The following is a 13,974-nucleotide window of genomic DNA, read 5'->3' as shown; positions in this document are numbered from 1 at the left end:
GCAAACGTTTGAAATCGAATGGTAAATCCGTCGGAATCAGTGGAATTCTGGGTATCAAAACGTCTTCTCCTTTGTACTTCCCTTTCAAAATTGTTGCTTCGATAACGTTACCCATTAGCTTCTTCACGGCGAGTCTGGTACCGTTGCAAAGTCGTGGCACATTAATGTTGCGCAGCATAATAATCAGTGCTCCAATTTTTAATCGTAAATTATGAGGTGGTAGGCCTGGCAAATCGAGTGAGTTTAAGAATTCAGTTGGATAATTTACGACATCATCTTGATCAGTAATAGTGTCCATTGACTTACTTATATGCAACTAGGTTACCAGGTATTTGATCCAAAATAGCTGCATTTATATCATTGACGTCCTTATTTTTCCCAGCTAAAATTGCTCTTTCGCTGAGCCAATCATGGTTTTTGTAATGTTGAACTACGTTTGGAAATACACTCTGTATCAAATCCTTTTTAGACTGTGCAAAAGTGCAGAAATTGTTAGGCAATGTAATCATTCCTGTTGGATCGACAGACATTTGGCCATTTCCCATTTTCCGTAATTGGTGTGAAAATTCAGCTGCTGACGGATCGTTCTGTAGTTGGACACGTACGTTTGTAGCAAGTGTAAGCGTGTTTACATGTATCCATAAATACGATGATTTTAAGCATGCATTGATTTCATTGCAGCCGTAGGTTTTGGGATCACAGGTAATGTTTGCCTGAAGTCTCCAGCCAATAAAATCATGGCACCTCCAAAGACTGTTTGGCTTCCTCGTAGATCTTTCAAAGTTCTATCAAGTGCTTCCAATGGTTTCTTGTGTGCCATAGTACACTCGTCCCATGCGATGAGCTTACATACTTTAAGAACTTTTGCCATTCCAGATGTTTTCGAAATAGTGTGATGTATGATCATGATTGTATCATAAACATGTTGCTGTTGGTCATTCAATTTCGTTAAATTTGATGTTACAAATGTGTTTAGTTCATTACAATCATAATGGTATTCACGCTCCAGTTCTCGATTGAGAACTTCGGATTGTGTTTTCGTTTCGCGATCAACAATTTCCGTCTTTGACTCGTTGTTCGTCGAATTTTCGTCTGAAACAACAATCACATTGTCCTCATCGATCTGAATTCCCATGTCTTCAAACACGCTCATATCGTTGGAGTTATCTGAATTTTGTGTATTCATGTGTTCATCCTCTTCCACAACTTTATTTAAATCTGCCATTCCGAAAATGTAATGTTATTTTTTTCAATTCGTATCAATCCGGGAACAATGTATTCTATTGTAATCTTATCGATGTGAATACCCAAAGAAAACTGAAAAAACAAATTTTTTCTGCCACATCACATGGGGAAAGGTATGAAGAGGTGTGCTCTGGTGTGCGGTATTCGTAAGCAAACCGTTTGAACATTTCCTTTGTTCTTACAAAATGTATATCTCGTTTGATGTAAACTCAAAAACAACTTCTGTCAAATTCTCTGAGAGCCGAATAACTGTTTCTTGTCTGGCAAACCTTGGTAAATCTATTATCCAGTGGTTCGGCGTTCGTGTATGTGTACTGAAGCATTTCTCTTCATAAAGAGCGTACAAACCTCTGTGTTTATGTTTACTCTCCGTCGAAAAAAATTTGCAACTTAGCAACATGACACAAATCGTTTCAAAATAACGAAAAACTCGTATATTTATTCAAAAAAAGTTGTACACAGAAAATGAATTTTCACTAAAAACACAATTTGTACAATATTTTGATTTTTTCTTTTTTTATATGAAGAAAATATTAAAAAAAAAATTTTTTTTTGCTAAAAACCTTCCCCTAGTGGATCCCTATAATATGAAAAAAGAACGAATAAAATTGGCCTCGTATCGGCCCAAAAAAATGCGTACAAACGAACATCATTTCATTATATCATATATATATAGATTTTTAAACTTATAAAAAAAACACTGTGTTAGGCTCGAAAGTCAAAGGTGGTGATGTGAGTGTGAAACGGAGTGTATATCTATCCATATATGAATGCAATTGAAATGAATTCGTATTTGTGTGGGTTATTAATAAATAATAAATGTAGCGTCGAGATTGCGCCCTGTCTGCGTCTTTGCTGTCAACCTGAGTGATGAGCTGATGATGGCAAAGGAGCTTTAGCTGTTGTTGCTGTTATCGCCTGAAGGGATTGTGGTGGCGTTTATTGGTTCAGGGTTTAGTACGTAGGTGTACTGTTTCGCAAGTCCAGACAGTATGAAAATTACTGACTGTGCGTGGTCCCGAATGAGGTGTACCCTAGTATGAATCGTGCATGCCGTCTAAGTTGACGGTAACTATGAAAGATTCCCCTTTCGTAAACAAAAAAAAAAAAAAAAAAAAAAAAAAACCTACACGTGATTCTTGATAGGAACGAGGAATGCCGGTGGAAAATCAATATCTCAAAGCAAATAAGTTTGACAACAAAGGATGCAGCTTTTAAAAATATTGAAATGTTTTGTGGATCATGGAATTCAATTCACTGGTGATAGTGGACCACGCGTGCAATTTCTGAAGTTGTCAATCGAAGTTTTGGCCTTATTTAAGGTGGGCGTGCCGCCTCAAAACGGGAGTTTGATTTTTAAGAGATAAAGTATATTATTCAAATATGTGCGCCAATAGAAATCATTAATATTGCCGCTTAAGACAGAGATGTTCAGAATGCGTTTCGTTAAAATTAAAATTTTTTTAAGCAGATGATTGAATCCAGGTTTTTGCTTATATTTCCTCTTTGGTGCTGAATAATGAAATGAGTTGATGCATAGAAATAAGTTGTTGTTGTAGCAGAATAAACATTGCCATCACGTTGACTTTTTCCCGTTATTGCTATCAACATGAGATTACGATTCTACGAGTTTCAGTTCTTAAAGGGACGGCCATATTCTCCTTGATTATCATTAAAATCATTTAAAATGAAGAAGTCAACATATTTTTTTCAAAATTGGCATACAGTTTATTTATACATTAAAATAGTTTCAATTTTTTTTTTCATTTTAATCATTTAAAATGGCGGATGTACAGGAAGATCGCAGCGGGGCTTCTCAATCGGCGGGCATTGTAGCATCGGCGTCAGTGACCTGAATACAAAAAACCAAATATGTCAATTATTAATGTCATAATTTCTATATGAATCAACAATAAATGGAAAAAAAATTCGCGGAATAAAATGATTTAAAAAAAATGAATTGGGGCGAATTTTCCTACTATTTTTGCTTCGAAAAAATTATTTTTTCTAAACATTTTCAAAAACTTGATAAACATAGAAAGTAATATCATAAAACAGATGTGTGCAAAATTTGAAGGAGATCGGTCAATAACTTTTTGAGTTATCGAGTACGCCAATTCGAAAAATACAGTTTTGAGAAAAACGCGTCTAAAGTTTGAGTACAACATAACTACAGGGTTTGATTGAAAAGTAATGAGCCTTATTTTTTTTAACAGTTTTATTAAACCCTTTGGCTTATACAACTAATATTCTTCAAAATAGGACCCTTGAGCGTCAACCCACCGCTGGTAGCGGTTCTTCCACTGCAGGAAACATTTTTTAAACTCATCCCCCGGAATCGCGTTCAATTCGGCTGTCACAGTTTTTTGGATCGCCTCGATGGAGTCGAAACGCCTCCCCTTCAGCTTTCTTTTTAGGCGCGGGAACAAGAAGAAGTCCGGAGGGGACAGGTCTGGGCTGTAGGGAGGGTGGGGAAGCACCGGAACCCCCATCTTGGCCAATGCAGAGATGGGCTATGTGAGACGTTGCCCCATCTTGTTGAAACCACACAGAGTTGAAAGGAATTCTCTTTCGGCGTAGTTCTGGATAGAAAAATTCTTTCAGCATTTTCAAATAACGGTCTCCAGTAACCGTAACGGTGTGACCATTTTCTTCAAAAAAATAAGGCCCGACAATACAGCGTGAAGAAACCGCACACCACACTGTCACGTGAAGAGGATGCAATTCCGTCTCGTGGAGTATCTGTGGGTTAGAAGTACTCCATATTCGACAATTTTGTTTGTTCACATTGCCGTTTAAATCGAAATGGGCCTCATCAGACATGAAAAGGCAGTTTAACATGTTTTGGTCTTCTTCCACCATTTGCAGGATCTTCTGGCAAAATTCCAAGCGAATCGGCAAGTCTGCTGCATTCAGTTTGTTAACCATTTGAATTTTGTAGGGAAATAAGTCTAAATCTTTGTGCATTATTGTTTGCAAAGACTGTCGGCTGACACCAAGTTGAGCAGATAAGCTTCTTGTTGAAACCCTTGGATTGCTTTGTATAGCTGCAGCTACAGCAGCGATCGTTTCCTCCGTCCGAACTGGTGGGTTTCGATGATAAGGCCTTCTTGCGACTGTTCCTTGCTCAGCAAAATTATTCACCAGTCTCATTATGATCCATCTGCTCGGGGGATCGCCGCCAAACATCCGCCTGTACTCTCTCTGTACCAAAACTACGGACTCCAGTGCGTGATAGCGGCGGACTATCCAAATTCTTGTTTGCGTGTCCCAGTTATCCATTTTAATAAATTTTAAAGATCAATCTGCAAATTAAAACAAAAATGGAAAAGATAACTTAAAAAGAAAAAAAGTTATTCAATTTTTTTTTGGTAGCGGCTTTCATCAGCCACCCTGTACCTCTCCCAGCGCTCGAAAGCAAAGAATAGAGTCGTCACGGTTGACGATCTATAATATAAGAAATACTTAAATTTACGTTCTAAAAATTTTTTGACATATTCATTAAGATTTTTATATTAATATTTTATGAAAAAAAAAAAAAATTCGGAACAGGTATCTGTCCCCTTAAAAATGTATCTTGAGAAATGATATTTTTGAAATAACGAAAACAATTCGTATCTTTTCGATGAGAGGCCGATTTTGATCCAGTTAAGATATCTCTAAGATACTTTTGATGAAAATTAATAAAAAATTCTATATTACATTTTACAATAAGCAATAACAGGCCAAAGCGCCTATGGACACACGTTTTTTTCTGTAATATGAATGCATAATTAATAATATCTAACAAAAACTGTATTAGAATCATGGTTACAAACCTCTTTTCTTAGCCGGCGCCCATTTTGTTTACTTAATAATCAGAAATTACAGAGCTTTACGGAAAAAATTATATTTACAACCAAAGACTATTTTATAATCTCGAATTTCGGGAGAAAAATTTTATAAAAAAATGAAAAGTGCATATTTGCTCTGCACCTATGAACATATTTTCGGGCTTAATCTCGCTCTCAAAATGCCAGTTTGTTTCTATGCAAAATTGTGTGCTTGCATTTGGGCAGCATCCAATGACAAAGTGCTTTGGAATTTCCATCCTATTTTCATTGTTGCGTGTGTCGTTCGAAAATTATCTCAAAAAGTATTTTACTCAAAACCCGAATATAAATTCTTTTATTTCAGTATGCACACACACGGCCGTACATATAATAATTATACTTATTTTCAGATGTTCATACAGCCATTGGGACATACATACATATAGACACATGTAGTCTTGTGCATCGCTTCTGTATTTTTTTCTAATTTTCTGTACATTTGCTCAAATTATTTTTCGCTGACAAATATTTACCCAGCATTAGGAGCGTCCTAAAAATTAAAAAATTGATCGCGAGGCTTCGATAATTAAATTAAAATTATGAACTTGAGCAAATACGGCCACAAAAGTGGCTGTGCAAAATCGTCTTCGTCTGACTCATCTAACGGTAGGCCAGGAAACGTGCTGTTTCAACCCGTTGGGTCCTAAGGGAGAGGGGTGTTAGGTGAGTGGGGTTGGGAGAATATGTGAAAAGATGGTTAATGTTGTGTGGTGAAGGCATCACATGATGGACATATATTGGGTATGTCGAGTTCGATTCTGGATAAGTAGGAGTTTCACCTACTACACGTAATTGGGTCGGTGGTCGGTGGTTGGACTCCGATAACGGCATTCGGGGGTTGGGAATTCAGGAAGGTGGTAAGAGTCTCCCGATGGATGTCGTTTAATGTCTGTTTGTATACTGTCCGGACCAGTAGTTGTAGCTGTGTTTTGCTCCCATCTCTTCAGTGTAGTTGAAGCGACGTAGCATTACAGTAGAAAATGCCCACTGAACATTTTGCTGTCCTCCTTCACCCGGAGAATGGAAGCCTCATTGTGAAGGTATTTCAGGGGGACATTAGGAGGCATCTCGTAGCTGTCCTGATTGCAGTATTTTGACAGGTTTGGTGATTTGCCCACTACGTATCACTTGTCTTTGCTGAAAAGGAAAAGCTTTTCGGAAACTCTGCAGTGCCAATAGTTGTGCAGCAAATGTTTGCTGCGTCGGAACTGTGGGATTTCGGTAGTTGCCCCACCATGCAGCAGTTCGAAAGTAACACAGAAAAAAGTTATATTTTTGTTTTGAGGTCGGTCAGTGACCTTGCATCATCATAGCTGTAGAACTCGCATTCTGCCCACACGTAAAGAAAATTATTTTGAATAATTTATATTAAAAAACGAAACACTAGAAGACAGAAATGAAAAAAGTAGTTATAATGATAAAGTAAAATCTCTTAAAAAAACTTCCAAATTACTAATCTTTATTCACATATTTTAAATCCCTAGTCTCGAGGTAAGAAATATTAAAAGAACTTGGCATCTATGACTCAGCTATAAAAGTTGCCACGGTTTTACACAATATTGTTTCATCCCTTTAATAGGTAATATATTTCTTCCTTTTTCGAAAATATTTCGGAACAAAAAGTGTACAGTCTTTAATATTTTTAAGAAATCACCAATAAATATTGACTTGAAATTTCTGCTAACTCTTTTTGAATAATTTTCAAAGAATTCAATTAAACTTTTAATCAGCAAATTTTAAAGACTGACGGAATTCCAATCGCTTCCTATTATAATTTTGAAATTAGATCGTGCTTTTTATCGATGTGCGAAAAATTTATGAACGGCACGAATGCCCCATTAATGCAATACCACATTTTTGAGTGCCCCAAAATGCTAGCTGACTGCGTCGCGTCGACCTTGACAACCTTGGAATTTTTTCTTATTTTCCAATATGATGTGGACACGATAAATATACATACATACATACCTAAACTGTGGATGTGCATACATCAAGGTCAAAAGAAAGTGTACACCACATATTTGTAAGTTTTGACTATTTATTTATTTTGTGATTAAACATTTTTTTTTATAAAAATATAGTTCATACTACAAGAAAAACCACATAAAGCAATGTATCGAACTTTGTACAAAATTTGAAAAAATTCGGCAATTTTCATAAAAATTAAAAAATTAAAAAAGTGCAAGTTTCAAATAGATTAAAAATCACAGTGATTTTTGAGAATTTTTTTTACGTTCTTGTGTATTTTTTTGTATAGAAGAAAACACCCAACACTGCCAGTAGAAAAAATTGTCAAAAACCAACTATATTTTTGAATCACTTGAAACTTGCAGTGCAGTGCATATTCGAAATTTGTCTGAAAAGTTGTGATGAAAATTTGACGAATTTTGACAAATTTTATACAAAGTTCGAGACTTTACTTTGTATGGTTTTTGTTGTAGTATAGTTCATAATATAATATCACTACTAGAAAAAAATAATGTAAATTATAAAATAAATAGTTAAATCTTATCAATATTTGGTGTACACTTTTTTTGACGCTTACTGTATGTATGAACTTACGAAGAGTGCAAGAAACATGGGTAGAAAATTTGTGCGCTCATATTAATATTATTTTTTTATTATTTAAGAGGAATGCGCATTTTTTGCGAAAACGTTGGAAATTGAATGGAATTCTTTGAATGGGGGTGAATCGGCGAAATTTGCGTAGACGGATTTTATGTTCTTTTATCATGTTTTTGAAAGCATTAAAGCTTCACAACGCTTAATGCGATTTGCCATTCAGCACAAAAGGCCATTGATACATTAAATGAATTTCACGCTCAATTTGTATGCACCATATATTTCGTTCCTTTTACACACTATAACATAACCTCATCTACTTCTTCTCATTTGCAGTTTCAACTACTCGGCGCGTAAAAAAGCCGCCATCCACGCCTACGCTAACGAATTGATTCGAACTCAAAGTTGTGCACTCCAAGTCGACGTATACGCCTTACATCACACTGAACTGGCTTCGATAGCAGCGGCAAACGCTATTGCAGCAAAAGGGCCATAGAGCAAGCGTTTACATCGGCAGCAATATGTCGCAACCACTCATCGTTCAAGCAGAGTATTCCTTCAAGGGCGGCAACAACGATGAACTCTGCTTCAAGAAAGGCGACCTCATCACAGTTACACAGCGCGAAGAGGGTGGCTGGTGGGAGGGCACACTCAACGATAAGACTGGCTGGTTCCCCAGCAACTATGTTAACGAATATAAGGCACCGTTGCCACTCACAGAAACGATACGGCCACCAGAAGAGATACAGGAATATCGTTCGGTTGTGCTGAAAGATCTGCTCGACTCAGAACGTGCGCATGTCGCCGAGATACAAGGCCTTCTGGAGAACTTTCTCGAACCACTGCAGCAGACGCAAATGTAAAACGAAAACCCAAAAAAATAAAATAAAATATAAACTAATTACTTATTGATTTTTAGACTCAACGCTGATGAGTATGCCCAGTTGATGTGCAATTTTGTCGAAATTGTGAAAACACACGAAGAACTACTCAAGCAGATGGAGGAGTGCAATGATCGGGTTGGGAAGTTATTTCTAACGAAGGCACCGCAGATGAAACAGGTGCACCAAGCCTATTGCGCAGCCCATCCGAAGGCGATTGTCATACTCGATAAACACAAGTGAGTTGAACGTGGCATCCAACAAAAGTTCCGCATGCATTTATTCATTTAATTTTTCAGAGATGAATTGGAGAAGTATATGGAGCGGCAAGGTGCCGCCTCACCTGGTCTCTTGGTCTTAACGACGGGTCTGTCGAAACCTTTTCGTCGACTCGATAAGTACTCTGCCATGCTGCAGGAACTAGAGCGGCATATGGAGAGCAGCCATCCGGATCGGGGTGATACACAACGAAGTGTCGCTGTTTACAAGGACATCGCGGTAATCTACCATAAAACTACTGCAGTCGTCATAAACCGTTTTTATTTTCTTTTTCACACTTACATAGGCGGCTTGTTCAGCAACGCGACGCCAAAAGGAGCTCGAACTGCAGGTGTTAACGGGGCCAGTGCGCGGCTGGCAGGGACAAGAGCTCAGTTCTTTAGGTACAAAGCACTGTAAATTAATGCAAATACTTGAAATCTACGTTTTCTAACTAAAATTTTAACTTCTGAAAATCACAGGTGACATAATACACATGGGAAGTGTTGCTGTTGGGCCTGACCACCGAGATCGCTATTTTGTGCTTTTCCCACAAACTTTGCTGATACTCAGTGTTAGCCAAAGAATGAGTGCCTTTATATACGAGGTAATTTTGTTGATTTAAAAGCGATTTTATTTAATGGTAAATACATTTTTTTCTAAAGGGAAAACTGCCTCTAACTGGTATTATTGTGAATCGTTTAGAAGACAGCGAGACAGTGAAAAATGCCTTTGAAATAAGTGGACCCTTAATCGAACGTATCATTGCTGTGTGCCAAGGTCCCAACGAGGCGAGCAGATGGGTTGAGCTCTTAACGTCGGCGAATCCCTCGGTTCCCATTGGCATTAAGCGTCAATTAAGTAATTTGAGCAATGCATCGATAAGCGGCGGCGGGAGTAGTGGGCAAGCGCCTCAACCACCACCACATGTAAGTTCACCAAAAAAACGTATAAAGTTGCGTACATTTTGGCCTCAAACTCTTTTAAACTTGTTGTTTCTCATTGTTTATACTACCAAATACTCGATCTTGAAAATCAAAGTCAATCGGTTATAAAAAAAGTATGGGTTTTAAATAAATAAAGCAATTAAAAGTGAGTTTGAGGTTAGTTTTTAAATACCTATTGCATATATTGAAGTATTTAATGAAATTTTTTACTTACATTTTTTTATATTGACAAATTTATTCAACGTTCTTACAAAAAAATGTTAAACATAATTTCTAAATAAATAACATCAATTTAAATTCAAACTCAAAATTAACAACAAACGTAAAACCAATGCAAACGCACGAAATCAACTGAAACCACGTCGCAGAACCCTCATATTTTAGATCCGCGTGGTTATAGTACACGTTTCTCGCTCTGCGCGTACTACGCTGCTCCTCCATGCAAACCATATCGCATAACATTGCCTCCGAGTAACTACCCGCCCACCGCACCCTATGCTAACCTAAGCGCGCATTTTGCCAAACTAGTCAAGGCGGGCCGACTAAGAAGTACTTTAGTGAAAATGCTGCTCTACCCGCAAGCGCGGCAAAGCATTGACTTAAAGCGAATTCCCATGCGTAAGAAACGTGCTCACAAGTCTTCGGCGAAAATGAAAAAATCTACTCAGCAAGAAATGGACTACTCCAACTGCTCAGAACGTTCAGAACTGGAACGACAGGATGCTTTTGAATTGCCTACCGATTCCGAGAGTGATGAGTGCGATGAGGACGATGATTATGAAAAATATACTGACTGTGATTCAAATCCCTTCGAATACGTTAAGTTCCACGCGAATGCGTATGATTCGAAAAATACTGCGTTGACCAACGACGTCCAAACTACACGGCACAAGGAACGGCATTGTTCATCTATAAATCTAATAAAATTGGATTCGGATAGCACCGATGATTGCGCGCGGCACTCTGCCGGGCCGGCCGCTTTGCAAAAGGAATCGCTGGTAATCGGCTCGAGAGCAATGCAAGCGTTGGTGCGCAAATCCACGGACAGTGTTGTCATTCATACCACAACTGCGCACCTGGATCTGAGTTGTAGTGGCGGCATTACGAGTTGTGTGGAGGAGTTATCCGAGGAGAGTGCAGACCTGCCGAAAAGCTTGCTTCACCAAGCGTCTCAAACTTCGCACAGCTCCTCTGTTTTTTGTGAAAGACTAGGCGGCGCGTATGTGGCTTGCGAGAATCTAGCCAAAATGTCGGATGAAACTAAAATCAAACTTACCGCCCAAGATTCCGATTCCGATTCGCCAGCAGAGCGCCACAGTATGCCGAATTTATTTGTTGGCAATCGCTTCAATCGTAGCTCGAACACTGCAGTCTATGTACCAACGTGGCAAGATCGTAAGGAGGCACATAATTTGAGTGTGGATGCGCTGAAGCAGCAGAGTTTCGCGAGCGAAAATGCCACCGACGAGTTTAATTATAGTGACAACGATGATGACGATGACGACGATGATGTTACGCATTCCAGTACTTTAGACTTGCCAGCTGAGTGTTTAATGGCCCCAGACAAATTGCAGGCGGAGTTGCTGTATAATTTCGACGAGAGCTGCTTGGATAGACAAACGTTTGTAAAACCAATAAAAATGTGCCTTCACTTCAGGAAGATTTTCATAATTTTTAAGCCAAAGCGTTACCAAATTTTTGAACGATTTTGAAACAGACTTTTTCGACTTTGGACATGAATTTAACATATTTCCGTTATAGCTAACGACTGGAGCTTCCAGGTCGCTTTCTAAAATTTTATTTTCTATCGATTTATGGACATAACCTTTTAAAAAGGATACTTGAACAGGACGAAAAAAGGACAGGTGCCAAACAGAGGGTTCATGTTTACAGAAAAAAAATAATAATTTTAAAGCGCGCCTTTCGGCATGGAATAGCATCCATGCCACAAATTTGTAGAGAAGTTCGACACATGAAATTTATAATATTGGCTTAAATAATTTATGAGAATTTTCGTTGTTTTAGGGATCATTCGGCGCATAAATTAATTGCAGGGGGTCGAGGTATAACTTTATTCGCCGAAGTATTTAAGAAAAAAAATGCCATATTCAATTGGAATCGCAACGTCCAACTCTTAGTAAGGTGGGAAATAAATACTTTAAATTACACATTCATTCAGAGTTTTACGCTTCCGCGAGTAAAGTATACCACTTCGTCTCCTGCTGCATTTCCCCAGTAATATGTTGACGTACCATTTTTGTCCGTATGTAGAATTGCGGAGGAATTTGACGACATCATTTCGCCACCTTCAATGTTTAAGCCACAGTTTCTTTTCGAGCAAAATGCTCGGAGCATCGATCAACAGGAACAACGAAAAAAAACTGCAGCAACGAAAGAGCAGCCACAAGTCGGCGTAAACGCTGCTGCCTTACCCAGTAGTCAGTCCACGACCGAACTTTATATTGAGCCGCAACGTTCTAGCGGCGGTTCAGATAGCAGCAAACAAAAACGGCCTGACTCAATCAGGCGTTGCATCAGCTACCAGTTTGTGCAAATGTCCAATGATCACGTCGTCGATGGCGCTGCACCGCTAATGGAGCCTACCAGGAGTGGACACAATGGCAATCAAGCTAACGAGAATTTCAGAAGTAAAAATTATCACTTGGACCGCAACATTCCAGCAGAGCGCATGCGTCACCAGCAGCAACAATTGCGCAAGGAGAATAACGGTTCGTCGGACACAAAATGCCGTTGCTGCGAGAGCTCGGAATGTCCCAGCCCACGATCCAGCGACTCTGGCATGGCTGGCAGTTGTACGATCACTTCGCCAGATCCACCACTTGTCAACGATGTACCATTCGGGAATTACTACGTTGGGGAAGGCTTCCTAATGCCGGCGTCAACTAATTCCGACTCCAATGCTATTACTGATCTCACGCGTTTCGATGTCTGCGGGATGTTTCGCGCGAAATTCCTTACACCCGAAGCACCTCAAGATGTCGTCGATAATGTCGAACGCGACGCGCAACTTCCACGACTGCATCATCAATACTCTTTCCCCTTAGCCACAACAGCGACGGATGGCGCGCCAATTTCAACAATAACTACCGCTGAACTGCAGATATCCACCAGCAATGCGACTATCGACTCTGTGGCAACCAACTCCAGTCATCAGCTAACGATCGGCAGCCAACCAAATATGCAGTTCTCCTCAAGTCTCGATAACACGGACTCAACAGCGATGGCGAGCACCACAGATGGGCAGTTGTTTCGTTCTGGCATGTACGCACATTGGTGGAAGAAGGAAAAACTACCACCGGCGGTTGTGCGTGGCATTGCCAAGGCGTTACAATCGCCACAACTAAGCAAGGATTCGCGTTGTTCGATGTGTTCCAGCTGTGTGTCTGGTGCCGGCAGTGGATTCAGTGAAGGCACCGCTTATTCATCGCTTTGTCGCGAATGTGTGTGCTTCTGCAGATCTAGTACAGGCACGCCATGCGACACGAACACCACAACAACCAACTCCATGACACAGTGCCCACTGTGTTCGGCAGGCAGTGGCGAGTCAGCAGATACGCCACCAACACCGGCAACCGGCAGCGAGCGCTTAAGTCACGCGTCTTTTAGCAATGGCGGCGCTGTTACTGCCACCACCACCAGCACTTCAACGGTTTCAAGTCCTGCCAGTTCGCTCGATTGCCCTATTTGCAAGGGACTTATTGCGCGAGGCGAGTCGATGGGTTCTATTTTGATGGCCGATGATGAGGTTGCGTCTGGTGAAAAGGCTGTAGATCAACACTCTTCGCATGCAAATGCAAATTCTGCCAATGCTGTTGCGGTTGTAGAAGGCAAGCAATTTTTATAGACACATTCGTACTTCGCCCGTCGCTTACGCCTCGCCGGCTGCTTGGCAGGTGTTGCAGGGACGGCGTTAGAGGCGCTTGTGCGAATTCAATTGTGTGCACGTTACTTAACAAGTGTTTGTGAGTTCTTACCGTTTGGCATTTGAGTTGTGCGCAAATTGAGCGCTTTCCACTAATGGCTAATCCCAGATCCATTGAGTAATGAAGTATCACTAGCGTTATTGCAATTCGGCAAAATGTTTACAAAAAGTGTGCCGTCTTCCGAAAGCTAACTTTGGGTGTAGCAGCCCTGACTCAAAAGTAGTTCGAGAAGTCAGCGTTTCAGTGCTAGTTTTACCTTAGTTGC

The 13,974-nt window shown here is 39.8% G+C and overlaps 1 protein-coding gene across 1 annotated transcript in view; it reads left to right on the top strand.

The window, feature by feature from the left end:
* The window catches only part of LOC128863897 (uncharacterized), a 76,356-nt gene that overhangs the window by 32,596 nt on the left and 29,786 nt on the right, over window positions 1–13,974 (top strand). The window contains 8 exon segments of the mRNA XM_054103304.1: window positions 8,016–8,538; window positions 8,599–8,799; window positions 8,860–9,058; window positions 9,126–9,222; window positions 9,301–9,425; window positions 9,484–9,747; window positions 10,134–11,386; window positions 12,037–13,613. Of these exon segments, the coding sequence (XP_053959279.1) occupies window positions 8,201–8,538; window positions 8,599–8,799; window positions 8,860–9,058; window positions 9,126–9,222; window positions 9,301–9,425; window positions 9,484–9,747; window positions 10,134–11,386; window positions 12,037–13,613 (4,054 nt within the window). The 5' untranslated portion in view covers window positions 8,016–8,200.

This window comes from Anastrepha ludens, chromosome 5 (assembly GCF_028408465.1).
Source record: "Anastrepha ludens isolate Willacy chromosome 5, idAnaLude1.1, whole genome shotgun sequence".
Taxonomy (NCBI): domain Eukaryota; kingdom Metazoa; phylum Arthropoda; class Insecta; order Diptera; family Tephritidae; genus Anastrepha; species Anastrepha ludens.
This window is presented reverse-complemented; position numbering and strand designations above follow the sequence as displayed.